The sequence below is a fragment of the Bemisia tabaci genome, chromosome 5, assembly GCF_918797505.1.
Source record: "Bemisia tabaci chromosome 5, PGI_BMITA_v3".
In the NCBI taxonomy this organism is placed as follows: Eukaryota; Metazoa; Arthropoda; class Insecta; order Hemiptera; family Aleyrodidae; genus Bemisia; species Bemisia tabaci.
In genome coordinates this window covers 30927170-30945947 of record NC_092797.1, presented here as the reverse complement: position 1 = coordinate 30945947, position 18778 = coordinate 30927170, and the positions used below count along the sequence as shown (strand labels likewise).

The following is an 18778-nucleotide window of genomic DNA, read 5'->3' as shown; positions in this document are numbered from 1 at the left end:
GGAAAGTCTTGTCAGGGTATTTTCGAAAAAATAAATTTCCCTGGATAAAATATACGTCTTTGAGAAAAGTTATGCATATTTTTCCTTGAAATTTGTAGATATCTTGTGTTGAACTAACGGCAAAATTGTCTGAAAAATTGGGATTTTTTTTTAACTTTACCAGAAAATTCGTGTTTTGTTAAAGGAAATTTGGCAACACCTGAAGATTCATACAGCATTTTTCCATTGCATAGCAGTATCGGTGATCAAGAAAAGCCTCTGTTTCCTTGCTGGCCCGGAGAATAAGAAAGACAAAAAGAGTCAGATTCCTCTGGATGATAATTGTAGTGACTGATAAAAGCTAGTGACTAGCTTTCATGCGATTAGAGTTTTTATAATGAGCAAAAGTTCTCAATGCTGATACTCACGAATCAATACCACAATTTTGATGAATACTTTTTCTACCATTTCGTCAAAATGAGCTTTGCTACATCGCATCATGCTGAGCAAAATCTGTAAAAATAAACCTCAACTCTATCAACAAATGTTATAAATTGCTTGTGTTTGTGATATTAAATGAAACTTACTTGAACCATTTTGGCTCATGATGAATGCCCAATTCTTCAAACCGTTTTCTCCTATCACGCTGAGCTTGTTCTAACTGTAGTTTTAATTTTTCAGCACCATCTAGATCACCTTCCTCTAACAGCCTGTAAGAAGGCAGATACAAATATTTCATTATTCTTTCATCTCTTAAATTAGTTGTCATCATCTGCATTTCCAAGTGAGAGAGAGATCTTATTTCCTAGATTTTTTTCTGATTCCCATATGAGTTTCAAGGAGCTAATTCAAACTAAGAGAATTCAAGAGTTCATGACAGAGAATATACTCTGACTTCCTCAGACGTAATTGCAATGGGCCACTAAACAGTATCTGGGCCAGATAAGAGTCCCATATTTTCTCTTCAAAATCTTACCTAGAAAATGATTCACACAATGGGAAGTTCAGAAATTAATTTCTTGTATTGATGATTGTATTCTTAACACAGATAAACTGGAAGTTAAATGATACAAATGACGACACATGTCCTTTTTTCGTTTAACCAACATTAATTGTAAACACCAACTTCTTCAGGGTGTAGGTAGTTGATTTCCAGACTTCGCTTTGTGTGATTCATTTTCCTGGTGAAATTATGGAGAGAAAATATGTTGCATGGAGCTTTAACTCATACCCATTGGATTTTACTGTTACATTAATTTCCATCCCAATAGAAGAGGTAAGTAAACTATATCAAACTAGAGATATAAAATTTGGATTTAGTCCTCTCCAAGTATTTAATGCTGAAGGGCAGAGAATAATAAATCGTAGTATCAAGTTACCGCTTTTACTTGTGAATTTACGAGTCTTGTTTTGGCAAGCTTTGATTCATGTGTATTTCTGTCAGAAATATACTGTTAGTGATACATTTTGATTCCACTATTAGAAGTTTGGAAATAGATCATGTTTGAGTTTCTTACCTTTGATCAGGGCGAAACCTGGTGTCCGTGACAGGTAAAATTTTGGCTGATTCAGCATCTAATTCATTTAACTCGATAGCGAACCTGGTAAAGCCATAATACAACTCATAATCTTCTGGCATTGTTCCTGCAAAATCAAGACAAATATTCCAGTAAAGACACTAGTACATATGAACACACTTCGATTGAAACTCTCGTATCAAAAAAGCCTGACTCTGAAAAGAAAATTAAACCTTCAAAACAACAAAATAGGATTCAGCTAAAAATTTTAGTGAATGGAAAAGGATTTTGGTGCATGTTAATCAGTTCCTGGAAAGAGCCCGGCACGAGCATTGCCTGGCAAAGAGTATGAGGCATCAGTGAACATATCCTGTCTGTTCCATGAAATTTTTCTTTGATGCATGGCCGATACAATTTTATTACATCCTTTGAAAGTATTAAATGAAATAAGCTTATTGTTTTTTCCCCAACTTTTCTTGACAACCGCAACAGGGAAAAAAATTCACTCTAAAGTACAAAAAATTAGGGTAGCAAAAAACAGGGTTTGAACTGTGTGCTCGTTGTTTTCCAATCAACGGTCAATACGGTGGTAAATTTTGCAGGGAAAAATACAAGGCAGAAATTCCTCTCGAGCTTGAGTGACCCATTTTGTTTCAGAGTATTATTGATTGAAATACATAGACTCATGCAGGATCAACCCACTTCACAAATGATTTTCTATTTTATTGATATGAAAATTAGACACAGACCTTGTCTCCAAATGCATTTCGCTGAAGGTGCAACACCACAGTAAAGAGCTTCGCTCCACTTGCCGAAGAGCTTCCTCACCACTTTCCCTTCGTTTTCATCGATTACTACACCGTGAACTTCATGTCTTTTTGCTGACCAATAACTAGCCTGTGAGAAAAATGAGAAATTAGTATTTTTCAATCAGCAAAAGATCAACAAAGGTTAACAAACTGATACAAACACAATAAATACACAACATACAAACACTTTCATAATACTGAGAGAGAGATCTTGAGTAGTACAAAGTCGAAATTTAAAAATGTTGACAATTCCAGAGCTGATGATTCCGTAATAGTAATACAAAAATCATTTACCTATTATATCAGAAATTAATTGTACCTGTTACAGAAAAATTGCTCTCTTCCATTTCTAAAAATGTTATGATTACATGATTCACAAAGTGCCTTTTTGATCTGGGTGCTAAGCAAATTTTTCTTCCATGCCGTGGATTTTTTTTTTTTGTAGGATCGTGCAAAGCTTGAATGTTTCTTTTGCTGTAACACGGAAACTAGATATAAGGCGTCTCACTGTGCAACAGCCAAGTTGTGAATTTTGTGATCCTGCTGTGACAAAAGGCTGGGTAGGCTCAAAGCTCTAAATCAGTGATTGGCCACTTAATTTTTGCATCTCATATCCTACAGTTTTTAGGAATTTTAAACTTTGAGGAGAGCAGGGGCATTAGAAATTAATTAAGTGCATTCAAGATTTGAAAAATAAATGTTTTTTTTCGGAGTATTGGACCTGTTTTTCACGGAACTCTTGGACAATCTTGAATTAAGTCTAGAATTTACTGGAATGATGACTGTATTTTTTTGATGAGGAAAGACAGGGAGATCTTGGTTGATCTTGACCTCAGCTATAATAAAGTATGGTAAATTGTGTGAAGCGGTGAAAAGGTAAATTAACACTTGGACAACTCACCTTAACAAATGTTAGTTTACAAGTAATATTTTTATCTACATTAACAATTTTCAATTCACCATACTGGTCTACCCATCTTTGACCGCTAAACAAGTTGTGAACACAGGTTGTAACCTTGTTCCACCGGTAATGATCCTTCTGATCGGGTTTCAACAATCTTACATTGATAAAACCTGAAAGAATAAATTTGGTAAGTAAACATAAAACATAGAAAACATAATTGATGAAGGAATGTAAGTACTGTTGTTTTGGCAGTGAAGGATCTTTTAACCTTAAATTGTAAGCATTTTATGATAGAATCTAATGAAATTAGTTTTTTGCTGTAATTTGAAGCTTGGTGGTAAAATCACCTAGACGACATGTGCATCAAACTGCAATCAGTCTGTATGTAGTAACACTACTTTGCTAGGGTTTTGATAGAGCTGTTTGGATAATTCATTCACTAAATGGCCCAAGTTTGCTTGTGACGCAACCGCATGCCCAAACCTCAGACTGGTTTACACAAACTCGGCAGAGGTAGATAAACAGGAGGCTGCGCTGCACTATAGATGGGTCCAATTAGACCAAAAATGTGTCTGTAGCTGCCTTCCTGATTGGTTGACGCTATTGGCACCAAATATCATGACTCCTCGAGAGAAAATTTAAGCCTTAATGAAATTTTACACTCTGTAATAAAAACATAAGTTTTGAACTGAAATTCAATGCACACGGGCAAAACCATCGACACTCCAATAAAATGAACTTTTTCTAGCAGTTCGTAATTATTCAAATGCACTTCCATTGGCTTAGCATTCATTATTAAGAAGATCTCAACAGGGTCCTGGGAGGCGCGGCTCAATTTAAACAAATTTGGCAAAGACAAGGCGGCAAGGATTGAGAATAAAAAACAAATCATACCATTTGGTTGGAATTCCATTGATTTTCCCCAAAATTTAGTCTTAATTCTGACATCCTGCCAAAATATAAAATTCCTCGAGTCAGCATGACAAACACTGACAGGTGGATGATGACTAACCTGCAAAAGAGAAAAATGAAAACAATTTTAAAGGAAGTTATTCTCTGATGAAAATATTTCACTCTTTAAAAAGCAAAACTGTGAGGAGAAACCAGATTTTTTGCCTTGTTCATGTGAAGAAGACAAGACACAGAAGGGGTTTGGGAACATGAGAATTTGTTGTATTAATATTGAGAGACTTATCTACAAAGTCTAGGGTCTACTAGGGCAAGAGGTCCAAAAAATCTTGTCACTAAAATTCTAATGTCAATATAGACTTCAGCTAGAGCCCAATGAGTTACACGACTTATCAAAACCAAATTAGTACCAAAAAATCCAAAGCCAACCAACAAATCAAAGATGTGATTTTAACACACACATCCCCCACTCTTCCAATCAACAGGAGGGGCAAGAACTTCAGCGAATAACCACTTAGATAGATTAGAATCTATTCTGAAAAACTTACTTGTTCAGCTACGAACTTAAATCCTTTATCCTCCCGAACACATTCGTAAGTTTCTCCTAGAAGAGGATTGAAAGGCTTAGATCCAGCTCGGTAATATGAGGAACCATAACTAGAGACCGCAAAAGCAGCGACATGTACCATCCTTTCATAGGGGTCGGTAAGCTCTGCAGCTTTGTCTAATAATTCACTATACTCAAGTTCTTCACACATTCGCTGAAAAAATCAGAAACAGAAAAGTAAAGAATAATTATAGTAGATACGTTGATTACCTGCTAATTAATTTGGGTATCTACTACAGAGTTACTTGAAGTATCATCAAACAATACTGGAATCTAGACTCAATTCACAGATTGTAGGTACTTTATTTAGCTCCTCTTACTTTGAAGCGATACGACTTTTCTCTTCGGACTTTTTCTGAACTAAGAATTATTCCATGAGGGTGCAATCAGTCAAGTGCAATTAGTGTATAGAATAAAGATGTACTCTGTGAAATGCAGTTATTCAAAACAAATTTGAATCAGCAGGTGAGTTTAAAGTTTTTAAAATTTTAACATTTCCTCATCCATGATTAAAGTTTACAGTAATTCAAACATCGAAATAACACTCTAGTGACTGCAACTTTCCAATAAAAATCGAATGAGTATTTTTTTGAGCTCAACTGAGAGAATGTAGGCTCTCAAATGCATATACTCAACTTTTCAGAAAAAAGGATGAAGGTTATTTTACACTCTCCTCTGAATAAAAAGAAAAACTGAGACAGGCAAAAAATTTCTTTCATACTTTACCTGTAACATATTTAACGGTTCATTGAGGGCGACAGGCATGGAGACTTGCGACAAATCTTTACCAATATTTTTACACAGCAAATTCCACAAGGAAAGACCCTCTGTATTTGGCCGAGGACATGGTAACTTGGTTCTGCGCCCAGTCATGTTTGTTGAAACGGAACCATCAACTGTAAAAAAATTAAACACAAAAAATGAAAATAAGCAACTGAATTCTTCTTGAAACCAAATTTTTAAGTTTGATAATATCAACAGCATGTAACATTAACAATAAGAAAACAAACAATTTGAGTTAACAAACTCTTAAGGGCAATTATCATCACTGTCTCCTTGAAAATATTTTATGGAATCTAGGTGACTCAAATACAGTCACACCCTTTTATAACATTCACAAAGGAGAGCTAAAAGTAGGTTGTTGCTTCCAGAAAGAGGTTATTTTCGGAAACACTGCGATGAGAAACAACTGGTTAGGACTTGAAAAAATGAACATCGTTGGTAGAAAGTTGTCATTTCAAGAAGCCTTACAATAGGATACAACTATAAGATGATATCTTATTTGATTTCTGTAGGGTATCTACTGGTGCGTCATCATCCTTGCTGTTTGCATGCCTTTTCTTTACTTTCTCCATAATTTCCAAGATATCTCTCTTTTAAAGGTTTTCTGAAATCCTAATTTTTTCATTGCCTTTTCCTCTTTTTTTCTCTACCTGACACGCATTTTGAACTCTAATGAGGACATATTTTTGTAAAAGATGAAGAAATTCTGATTTAGAAAGTGAAAAGTGGGAATGCTAGAGGGATGAACTGAAAAACGCAGAACCTAGCTGAGATTTCAAGGGAATGTGATAAGATTGAGTACGCATGAAAATTGCATACCTCCGGGGTACTTTTTTTGGATTCATGAAAAAAACCTTGAATTTCTAAGCTTTCATATGAAAACTGCGTGCGTTTCCTGTATTTCTGTACCGCTCTTTCAAAATCTATACTTTCTCAGTGTATCTGTGCTTTTTCTGTACAGTAGACACCCTGCTTCTAGTAAATACAGGACTGAATTTCGAAAATTCATCGATTATACTACCATAGGCAATTTTTGTGGGAAATTTGGACACAGTAATTTAGTTATTAAAAAAATGGAGCACTTACTATTATTATGTGCATTATAGTGAGAGGGGGCGAGCTCACTGTTTTCACTAGACAAGGACCCTTCCTCACTGGATATAGAGCCTGCTTCCGAAGATGTGTCTGAACCTTGAGTTTCTACCACTCCAGATGCACAACGTTCCACGATATCAGTATCAGGCCCGGTATTATTCAAGTACTCTTCAGCATCAAAGAACTGTTCATTTTGGCTTATACACGAAGAACTGTAAGATAGGGATGGCCGTAGTGGTTTCTGAAAAAAAAAATCAGTCATAAATATATCAAAGTCAAAAAGAAAACCCATCTTAAGAAGGAGAGGAGGCGGTTAAAAAGATTGCGCCGTGAGCAAAAACTTTAGAGTGAAAATGAACGATTGATTCTATGGATCTGTCATGGCAAAAAACTTCAGACGAGCTTCTTTGAATTTTGCATTCTTTCGTATTCCTACAAATCACAAAGAAGGACAGAATTTAATTTAAAAGAAATTAGGAGGTTTGGAGAAATGGCACAATAGCTGTGACTGAAACACATAAATCTGAAATAATAGGTGTATGATATCTGTCCCACCTTCGCAACAAGAGAGGGAGAACTCTTCGTCATTAATAATCTGGCAGTATTGTATTTGTAAACTTTTTTAACCCCATTTTTTTCAAAATTGATACTTGGAAAGTTTTAATTTTAAAAATCAATAGATGCAGAATGTCAAATCAAACAGTGAAAATATTTAACTGACTTTAACTTCCTTTGGATTTTAGGATAACTTCTTTCAAAATGCCGTCAAGTCATTAAGAGCAGTTTATAATGTTGCATCCAGTTTTTTATACTAAACTAACTTGGCAAGGAATCTTAAGAAAAATATAGTTTGCAGTTTTGACTTACAGGCTCTGTTAAATCGCTGACATCGGCTACTTCATGAATTTTGTTCAACCTTGCTCTCAATTCAACATTCTGTTGTTGCGTTTGAGATAAGATGCTACGCAGTGAGGATAAAACGGCAGAACTTGAATTGCTTCCAATATTTGTTTCACTTTCTAATGCTGATTTTAACCTATCTTTTTCATTATTTAACGTATACAATACAGATTTTAAACACTCATTCACTGAAAAAGAAAATTTTGAATCAAGAATTAGAGTACAAAGAGAAAGAAAAAAATTCAGGACAAGTATGTATGAGTTTTTATTTACACACTAAATTCTGATGAATCAAAAACTTTCTGAGATATTACCAACATTACTTTGATTGAGATAACAATTTTTAATGACTTGGATTTTATTTCTAAGAGAAAATATAAGTCAATCGAAGATATTAGGATACACTTCAAAAGCTTCATATTTTTGTTTACTAACCCTTTGTTTTGGTTCATTGGTAATTGGCACTATCAACCTGGCTTTCAATAAAAAAAGAATAGAAGAAATGCAGCACTCATTTTTACAATTTCATGTGACCGAAGTCACCAGTTGACCGTGTTTTGTGACCTCTCTCACACAATTTCTTGCTGTGTCAGGACTGCATGTCCCTTGTGCATCAGATGTGAGGCAGTAAAATTAATCACAGGATTTTTGAAACTCCTAGCATGATTTGCTCTCTTACTATCATCAAAATCTGCTTGTATTTTTCCATTTGCAATGCAAAACTGCATGTGGTCACTACATGTAAATATTTCGTATGAATATTAGAGAAAATGATTATGATCATCTTACCATCTTTGGCTAGGGCGAGAAAATCTCCATGACTCTGAGATTCGCTGCTAGATTTATAATCAACTATAGGCACATCTCTCTCAGAACACGTACTTAAAGAGTGAGGTCTTGTTAAGGTGCAGAGAGTGGGGTTACTGGAACTTAAATTATTACTGGCTGGAGATGTTGACAAACCACCAGAAAAAGAGCATGTCTTGAAAAAAGAAAAGGAAAAAGATAAGACAAAACCAGGAATTAAGCATTCGTACAGTTGCAAAAATGAAACTTATCACATTTTGAAGAAAATAAAAGAAGAAAAAAAAGAAAACTTACACACACATCTGCCACATGATGGAATTACTTTAACAATTTTGACTAACTTGACTTAAAGGTGTAAGAAAGTGCTGTTCATTATTCATGTTTTAGGACGTTACCAATAATGCACACTACTGATAATTTAAGCCTTTGATAATTGGCACAGTTTGATAAAAAATTGCAGTGTGGTATGATACCAGAGACTAAAAGAAAAAACCCAAACAAAAATTTCTAATCAAAAGCTTTGACCGCAATGACCTATGACCATCAGAGTGTGATAATAAAAGCCGTAGCTCTCGTGAGTTAAAAAAATTGCCATTTTGTTATTCACAGAGGAGGCTGGAAAACATTGATAAAGATTTGCATTTGATTTTGGATAGTTTCCAAATTCTTGAGACTGATGTTGTTTGACCAAAAATCCTTGATTAATCCTTCATTCCTTCAAAGATGAGTACTCCAAGCCTAGTAAGATTCATATTTCTGGATGAAATCATTGACAGGAGGCAGAAATAGGCTGGAATTTCCAATTAGTTTACGGATGAGTCTGGAGGATTAACTTACCGAAATTGGTGAGGCATCCGAAGGTTCAAAGTTTTTGTTAGGACTTGATCCTGGCGGAGGGAGAGCGTTATTTGATAAATCTATCGAGCAATGACTATTTTTACTACCACCCCAACTACCTCCACTGCTTTTCTTCTTCCGTAGTCCAAACTTCTTGCGGTCTTTCTTAACATTCGGAGACAATCCATCTGCTAAATTCTGGAGGGTTGAAAAATTTATCAAATTAGTATCTTGATTTTTATACACAATACAAAGTTAATGACATACAACATAATAATCAAGAAAGAAAGGGGAAAAGGGGGGAGAAGTACCAAACAGAGCAAACATACGTCCACTGAACATGAATATCACTTGCTGAGTCTAAAATCGTCACGATGATAGAAAATTAAAACCGTGAACAGTTTCCGTGTTTAAAAAATTTGTCTTCAGACTGACCAGATTTGAAAATTAGGAATGTGTGGCTGACAGTAAAAACAGAGTGGAGTTTTCATCAAATGGAAGTCTGTTCTTTTCATTAATTTTAGAAATTTCGTATGTTCTATTGATTTCCTTACACATACAAGTGATTCTGTGAATGCGTGTATGCACTTGGCTCCTAGTATATGAAAGCTATCCAACAGTTATATTCAAAATTTGGATTACAAATAACGGAAAAAATTAATGGCTTGCTAACACTAGCAAAAAAACACTGGGCTCTTCAGATCATGAGATAATTATGAACAAGCTCATTTCTCCTTCTGACGGATGAAAGAGATAGGTTTCCAGATTTTCAAGTACAGAGAGCCTGTGTAGAGCAGGTTGGAAAAATTCTACTTCTACTTTTAAAAAACGCAGAAACTAAACGATGAAAATAGAATCAAAGATAAAGAAGAGCAGAGAATAAGAATAACAATATCTGTACTCACATTTTGTCCGAGTTCACTATCCGTCGCAGAGGCCAATTCAATTTGATCTAAGACTAATGACAATTGCTGTAGATTTTTCTCCACTTGGTTCAAACGTTTAGAAGCTTGATCAAGAGGTGATGCTGAATCTATGATCCATGCAGCTAACCGAGGCATTCCAGGAGGAGGCGAACATGCTTTTACCGAAGAAGCTAGTTCTGTTGTGGTTAGTTCTGTAGAAAAAAACCAAAAAAAGGCTTTAAATAACTTCAGCAAAAACTTCTAAAATCAGCAACACATTACTGATGAGTATGAACACTTTCACTGCGCTCAACTAGACGAAAAATATCAATTTTTGCACAGCTACCTTCATCCACTCTAGAAAGCAAGTTCAGGAAGTCAGGAGAACAATACAAATAGTAACATAGTTTTCTCTTGCAGTCAGATTTTAGGCAAGTCCTGGGTAGTTGCATTCTTTATCCATGGATTTTAAAGATTGCTCTCTCTGAAAAGTTGTGTGAAATTTTTAAGGGGGTGATTTTAAATGAACTCAGTGTGGATGATTATGAACAATTGAATAAATTAGCTCGGGATATTAAATTTTTGTCTGCAGCACTCCCCCTGTGGCTTGGCACTGTAATTCCGAATTTGATGTACGCCACACCATCCAGACCGATGGTTAGAAAAAAAGTATTATTGAAAAAAGTGGCGACTAGCAAACTGATGTGCTCTCTACTGTCCCAAACTTGACCCTTCCATATTACAGAAAATAGCAGAGCCACTCAATATGAACTGATCCAAAATGTAGTTCAGGAGCTAAAAAAATTTGATGCTCCTTCCATACGGCCCACAGATGAATCCAAAAGACAGCACATTAGCTAAGAAATAATAATTTTCGATTGCAGCATCCTGCCACAGTTAGCAAAAAATAGTGACACAGCTAACGTATTTAGCAAAAAGTAATGATTTACACAATGAGTACAAAAATCCCAATAAACATATTTGAAAAAGCTTACTTGATCGATTCTTATTCACAGATTTTGGTTCGGCCGCCAAGCGATCTCCTCGGCCACAACCAAAAGTAAGGACATGCTGCCTATATAATCGATGTACTTTCAACTGCTCTACCCATTCTTGAAAAGACTCAACAGTTTTAGCCTAGAAAAAACAAAAGTTATTGAAGGAAGATTAATAATTAGATACCAAGAGACAGGACATGAGGAAATATATTTTCATCAAACATCGTCTAGAAGAGCAGGTCCTGGCATTAATCTCAATATTTACTATTAGAAACTCTTGATGAACTTCCACTTAACTTTAATCCCATTGAGCTCTGTAATATCAAATTTCAAAAGCCATACCAGGTACGCCTGCGAGTCCAAAAATTATTTCTCTTGAATGTTCCTTTGCTTTTTCATTCGAAATGTTAAGAATATTTGAATGAAAAAGGACTAATAATCGCAGGTTGATGAGCAAGATAATGACATTTTTTCCTCTCCTTTCAATAGTGTGTGAGTTTAATTGTTGTAAGAGTACACTTCCCACCAAAAAATAAAAAAAAAAAAGTTTAAAAGTGTTTAATTTTCACCAAAAATGCCTGAAGAAGATGGATCCTTTCCATAAGAAAACTGAGAAACTCTGTATTTATCATTGTGAAGTTTATCACGTTGCACACTTAAATTTACATCACACGATGTTAAATAAGGAAAGACAATAAAGTGAAAAAACCAGGAAGTTCAAATATCACACTTAGATAGATAAAATTAAAAAAGAAAACTCAAATGATTTTGAGCGGAAGTTATGAGCACTGAGATTAACCTGCAAGAGGTCAACGAATGAACTATCTATCTTAGAAGAAGTATAATAGGACGGGTAGATGGAACCACTCATCACACAGGTAAAATTAGATACCCCCGGCTTGACAGAGCACCAGTCTAAACTTGCATGTCTTATCAGTTCATCAATAAGTTCCAGTAAACCAATTCAACCCATTTACTGATAACTTATCACTTGCAAAAGCACTCCTGAATTCTCCTCAGAAAAACTCTGATACACTAGGGAAACCCATTCGTTTTCATTCTAAAATTATTGCTCTTCAACAAGGTGATATCAGAACTCAAGATTGTCACTGATAATTTATCTAAATAAATAATAAATCCCCATGATCTTGAAGGAGGCACATTTAGGTTTTTCGGTCTGTTCACTTGATTTTATTTGTTCATGTTCGAGGGGGAGTTGATTCTCAGTGGTACTTATCCACATAAGATGAAATGACAGAGGACGGGATAGTAATTTAAAAGGGACAATCAGGTAGGTTACATAACAGAAAAAAGTCTGACAATAAGTCGATATGTTTTTTACCTTTAAATGATAAATAAATTCTTCAGCATCAATATCAAGCCGCCTCCTTTTCAGTTTAGCTGAAATGACAGAGAGACCAATATCTAACTGACCATGAATTTTGCCCCGAGCAACATCTCCTGGACTTTTTCCATAGACAAGGATGCCTTTATCTACCATAAAATAGCGCTGGAAGAAAAAAAAAAATATCGTGAAAACTTAAATCAAACTCAGAGACAACATTAAGTAAAAGTGGCAAAGCTAAAAAAAAAGCGATATCATATTATTAGGAAATTACTTATGGTTAAATATTGCCATGTTCAGCTAGAACTACAAAATATTAAACCCCCCCCTCCCTTCTCTTTTCCCTCCAGATGCCACTGCTGTTATAAGTAAGCATCATCCTCATAAATACAATTTGCGTTATATTAAATAATTACTCAAAATCAATTAAAGGAGAGAAAGAAATATACTTAGAAATATCGGCAGTTTGGAGTATGGCACTTAGATGTATTATCAAGGTTGCCTGTCCTTGAGATGTTCATTGGGTCACGTCAAGCACAATTTACTTCGGTAGGGCTCTGCTTGAAGCCTGTAATAGCTTGACAGCAATTGAAGCATTTTAATTGTCGGACAAAGAGGACCGCTTTAGAAAGTTAAAAAATTGAGGGGGGTAAAATGGTAAAACTGATAACATGATTTACTGTCTGGATCTGTAGCAGTAACCTTCGGTAACGAAAACGAGGCAGATGCCTGAATACTGCTTGGAAAGCAAGGTCTTCGCAGCGGAAGGAGGGGAGGCATTTTTTCTCATCAAAATTCTGAATTAAAAATCCTGTTAGGATTTTCGGCACTCATAGCAATTTTTGGAAAAAAATTGTAAGTGCCTTTTCTGGAAAAAATATTCTTTGATGTTTTATCTGCAAATTTAATGAGTGATATCGAAACAATGGCGCCAAGGTAGTCAAGTTTTCTAATTTGATTTTCGAATGACTAAGTTCACAAAATTTAGAGACAAACCTTATGCCAGCCTTTCAGAGGAAATTTCCTTTTCTTCATTAAATAACCAAAAAATACGTCAGGTTTCCTCTCAAATCTTTGTCCATCTTTCAGTCCTTCTAAGATTTCCCATTCAGAGCCTCGTCGGTTCAACTTCTTGGGACCTGAAAAAATTCAAAACATCCAGGGTTAGAGACACTTTATAATTCAGATGAGGGAGATCAATTTTCAACGGAGGCTCCAGGGGAGCTTGGAGACCCTCCATTAGCCACTTGCTGACAAATAGTTACTTTTACTTTTGAATTCCACGATCGAAGCCTTAAAATAATACTCTCTTGTCGGCAGTTGAGTGATTTTTTTAGCCACTCGTATGACTAACGTGCGCACTGCGCAATAATGCGGAGCGATGCGATAGGATGTGACATTGTTTCATATAACTGCTCCGACATATAATTATGCAGAGACTCATATATGTACGGTCATCCTATGCCGGCGTTCCTGTATGAATTTTGACCGTGAGGTTGACATCCTTTTTTTAACTTGCACACTTTTTGTTTGAACTTATGAAAAAAAAAATAGGAATCCTTGCGGATTGCAAATTAGACTAGTCTCCTTGACACCCACAAAAAAAGTGAATTGAGACGAACTGCAAATTTTGCAGCGATAACGAGACTGATTAAACTTGGTGCTTAAATTGCTGAAATTTTTCGTTTGCCAACACTTACTTAGATTATGATATCTATGACGCATTTTATCTGAATGGCAGACTATTGTTGCTGGATTAGTTGGCAGAACAATGAATGAAGTCTCGGTCAAAAAAAAGAGAGAAGAAGGGTAAAAAATTCAATGATTAAAAAGTTACTTTGTCTTATAATTTCCATGATCTACGTTAAAAAAAGTTAGTGTCCACTTCAGCTGACCCTAGCTGGTGCTGTTGACAACGAAAATCGGTGTTTCTGTTTCATAGACCACGAATCGGTGCTACGAACCAACTTCGATCATTCAATCGACTATAGTTGTTAGACGCACAATTAATTAAGTTCTTGGCGTAATATACATCACTAGTTGAGTTGGCTGGGCCAAAATCAGCCATTAATTCTGTTATAAACCCTCCTTACATTTCCTAAAGTTGATCTAAATTGCCCTAAAAAAGGTTCTGGCTTCCGCCAAATGACACAACTGCCGCTGAATGTTATAAGCTCTATGAACGTTCCCTAGGGCGAAGGTTCAATTCAGAGACTGGTCAAAATTTTCAGAAAACCAAGTGAAAATGAATCGGAAAGCATTGTAGCCAGAGTGTCTTGCGAAAATTTCAAACGGGATTTTCTTGATATTTTATATGAAATTTCTTGACGTTTTGCGCGAATAAATTGACACTCGTTTGACTTTACGAACCAACATATAAAATGAATTGAACCAAATGTTCCACTTTTGCATGCGTTTGACGTACTCGAAAATTCCTGATCCGTGACAAATTGCACAATACGTTGTAATTATGCATTAAGAGCTACAGTGTCTGAATCATCCGTAAAAACAATTTAGTGCATAGGGAAACTAACGACACGCACGCTATTTCTAAACTGAGCCAGAAATCACAGTTTCAAATTGCAAAATGAGGTCCAATTTGTCTGATTTGATTTTTCCTGACGACATGAAAGTTCCTGATATTTTCCTATTTTCCCCCTTATTACTAACCCACAGTGGATCGAGTCCATGTGAGAGGTCGGACATGAACTTTTTGACTAAAACTGCGAATTTTGATGTTTATTTCGTCATATTTTAAACTTTGAGGGGTGCTATGAGAAGATATTTCACGAGGAAACCAAAGGGACCACTTTCAGAACCTCAAAGTTTGTATAAACGGAGTTATAAGCGTTTAAAGTTGCCAAATTTGTCCGACCTCTCCTATTTACTCGATCCATTGTGTGACGGTGGACACCCGGATAGAGTTAAAGCATCGTGACTGCGGCGGCTAATGCGAGACCGCAAAGGTTCTCAAACTTGGGAATCCAGAGCGGGTCGCCACCGCGTCGGCCACAACTACCTAAAGGGAACTCGCCCTGCAGAGGGCGACCGAGGGGGGTGCGGGGGCGGGGGCAAAACAAGACGGACGAAAAGCTGACAAAAGTTGGACGAAAGTCCGTTCCGTTGTCAGGCCGACAAAAGCTGGAGCGTTGGGTGAAAATTGAGTGGGTCGGACGCGGGACGAGGGGAATGCAAATGGAGCAAAAACGCTGGTCTGTCCCGTCCCGTCGCGTCGATAGGTCAAAGGGATTGAGCGTCGGGCGGGCGGGCGGGCGTCACGACGCCCGCTGCGGTGGTGCGATGACGTCGATGACGTGTTCTTGATGAACGGGAGTCGTGGCAGAAAACAAACCGGTGCGGTGCGGTGGCGGTGGGCGCGAGTCGAGTTGGAGTCCACGGATCAATAGGACGATGACTTGACGTGCACGGAAAAGATAGTGAAAGTTGAGTGGGAATCGTCCCGCTGACCCACTGACTGACTTCGGGACTTCTTCCCCGATCCCGTCGAAGTTTTCCCGGTCCCCTCTCATTCCGCGGGGTGGCTACTCATAATCACTTTTCCGAAAGGAGGAGTGGACAAGAATTCATACTTGACTTTTCTTCAAAGAGGAGGGGGAAAAAGTAGAGAAGAGACCTAAGGAAAGAAAAGAGAAAGGAGAGGAGGAAGTAAAAAAGAGGTATAAAAACAAGGAAAGTGAACGGGGAATAAAGAGAAAAAAGAAGAAAAAAGAGAAAGAAGAGGAAAAAAGAGAGAAAAAAGAGAGGAAAAAGAAGAAAAAAGAGAAAGAAGAAAAAAGAGAAAGAAGAAAAAAGAGAGAAAAAAGAGAAAGAAGAAGAAAAAAGAGAAAGAAGAAGAAAAAAGAGAAAGAAGAAGAAAAAAGAGAAAGAGGAAGAAAAAAGAGAAAGAGGAAGAAAAAAGAGAAAGAAGGAGAAAAAAGAGAAAAAAGGAGAAAAAAGAGAAAGAAGGAGAAAAAAGAGAAAGAAGAAAAAAGAGAAAGAAGAAGAAAAAAGAGAAAGAAGGAGAAAAAAGAGAAAGAAGGAGAAAAAAGAGAAAAAGGGGAAAAAAGAAGAAAAAGAGAAAGAAGAAGGTAAAAGAGAAAGAAGAAGAAAAATGAGAAAGAAAAAGAACATGAAACCGATTGTGAATCGATTGATCGAGAGAAATGTTGACTGATCGACATCGATTCGGTCGGCATGGAGTCGATCGACAAACGACGAAAAAACAGTTTTGTTTTTAAGTATTTTTCGATGGAACTATGTCGATCGGAACGATACCGATCTAATATTCACAGCCAGAAGACAAAAGTTCTCTGCTGCATTCACGATCACATCCGCAAACATTGTGCATAGTTGACATTCAATCTTGGAGCAAAATAAAAAAATGCCTTCAAAATCCTCAGAGGCAACCAGTCATACACTTTCTTGGCTCCGAGTCGGAGCAAAAGACGAGGTGCGAGGTGTGACCTCGGCGCGCTCTTATCAAGTCGCTACATCGCGAATTAATTATTTGAGTCAGAGAACGGCTAGAACGGAGAACGGACGGGCAATAAAATTTTAATAGAGTTATCTTTCGCAGGAATTTGATGCCTCTCAAGTGCGACTTTCAGCTTAGGTTTCTTCGAAACGACCTGATATGAAACTCTCAAACTGAGTGGCGCCGTAACTTCAGGGTTTACTTTGCCAACAAATGAATACCTCAAGTCTGAGTGATAACCTGCTGCAAAATATTGCGAGGATCAAATGTTGTTAGATTGTTAACCGTGTGATAATACGCAAGAAACAATCAACATTACCCGCCAGGAAAAATTTTGAACTGCTCGACTCAAACACGTTAAGCTTTCCTTGACGATCCTCCTTTGATGAAAATCGGAGCTTTGCCCAGTGGTGCGCGCCCTGCCAAGTCATGTAATTTCACAATCACGTAATCGATTATTCTTCCGAGTATAGCACTAGGAAACTCTTTGATAAAAGCACAGACTAAATTGACAATTTGAAACACAGCCACTGGCCAAGAGACTCAGATGCATTTTTCTGAAAATATGCATCGTTAGTAGAATGCGTGTCTGTCTCATTAAACTGAATGACATCTTGATAGTAATCACGAGTTCCTAGGCGATAACTGGCTATTATTTTGTGAGACTCTCTAGTGTAGGGTTGGTAAGTGACATAGCTTACGCTGCAAATTTAAATAAAAACAGAGTACGCGTAAATTGGGCCACTAGAAAGGCGATATTTTTATTATTTCCCATAAATACGTCGGAAGGGAAAGCAACCCGTTTTGTTATGAAAAGTAACATCCTTCCATAATGCGGTTGAATATAGCTCCTTGTGACAGCATTCACACCTGACTTATTTGGACCATTTGGACTTATTTTATAAGCAGAAAGGAACCAAGCCACATCACCTATTGCCAAATTTAATTGGTAATTTAATTTTTTACATGAAAACGGTTGTGCGGATTTTTGTACAAATTTCAGTGAATTTGCTGCATAGTAAGAGGCAAATTCCTTAACATTTTCAAAGGAATCCGCACAAACGTTTTCTTGTGAAAAATTCAATAGCCCAGTTAAATTTGACAATAGCTGATGTGGCTTGGTTTCTTCCTGCTAAACGCAATCCAATTTTATACCCGTAAAAACTGCGCATACAAAAAGGGGGGACGGAAAGAAAGATGCGGTTTGCATATAAGAATAATATCAACTAGATTCGTTAGGTATGACATGAGGAGGACTGCGTCGAGTTACAACTACAGCTGGTACTGATTTATCGGGACCTTGAGAGCTTTTAGACAATTAAAAAGAAGAACCCTGTTGGCAAGAATGAGAGTTCGTGGTAAGCGATTAATTCTAGATTTTACTGTAGCACAATGCCAAATTCTCGGGCCGCTTCTGGCAAATTGAAAACTCAAACTCACAGTTTGCGCGTGTTTTCTGGTATGGATCCAATTTGATGGCTTCAGAGGTACTCGATAAAGAACAAAAAAGAAGAATTAAATGAAATTACACACACCTGCATCTTTGAGGGTTACGCTTTTCGTGCTTGCTGCAATATCGTTGTTTGAATCGACAGACGGACTGTAGCTTTCTACACTCCCATCCTAGAACAGACAAGAAAATCAACACATTAGACTTGCATTGCAAACGACAAAAATGAAAATCAAGGAAAGACACGTTCCGAAAACCAGGGCTGTTTTACGTGTAATAATACTCCAGGGGGATATATCATTCCTCTCCTCGAGGCCACATTCACTTAAAAAATGTTTTTCTTCGAAGATGCTCGCCTGTAGGTATGTGCCGAGGTTTTTTTCCTATTTTATTTTTGTTGGTTTGCATTTACTGTAGAGAAAATAGAAGCCATACGACGCCACCGTATGATTATGTGAT

General features: G+C 36.8%; 1 protein-coding gene across 3 annotated transcripts in view; it reads right to left on the bottom strand.

The window, feature by feature from the left end:
- LOC109037415 (oxysterol-binding protein-related protein 6) overlaps positions 1–18778 on the bottom strand; it is a 72057-nt gene that overhangs the window by 7780 nt on the left and 45499 nt on the right. For 2 of the 3 annotated variants that reach the window (XM_019052073.2, XM_072300546.1), the window contains exons 2-17: positions 18405–18492; positions 13392–13534; positions 12393–12560; positions 11048–11189; positions 10053–10264; positions 9148–9345; positions 8293–8485; positions 7471–7691; positions 6595–6844; positions 5452–5621; positions 4667–4879; positions 4104–4221; positions 3207–3379; positions 2246–2393; positions 1497–1623; positions 567–689 (exon numbers count right to left, since the gene is read on the bottom strand). In XM_019052073.2, the coding sequence (XP_018907618.1) occupies positions 567–689; positions 1497–1623; positions 2246–2393; positions 3207–3379; positions 4104–4221; positions 4667–4879; positions 5452–5621; positions 6595–6844; positions 7471–7691; positions 8293–8485; positions 9148–9345; positions 10053–10264; positions 11048–11189; positions 12393–12560; positions 13392–13534; positions 18405–18492 (2687 nt within the window). Of the gene's footprint in view, positions 1–566; positions 690–1496; positions 1624–2245; positions 2394–3206; positions 3380–4103; positions 4222–4666; positions 4880–5451; positions 5622–6594; positions 6845–7470; positions 7692–8292; positions 8486–9147; positions 9346–10052; positions 10265–11047; positions 11190–11619; positions 11889–12392; positions 12561–13391; positions 13535–18404; positions 18493–18778 lie in introns of those variants that run through there. The other variant, XM_019052074.2, reaches the window with a different exon arrangement.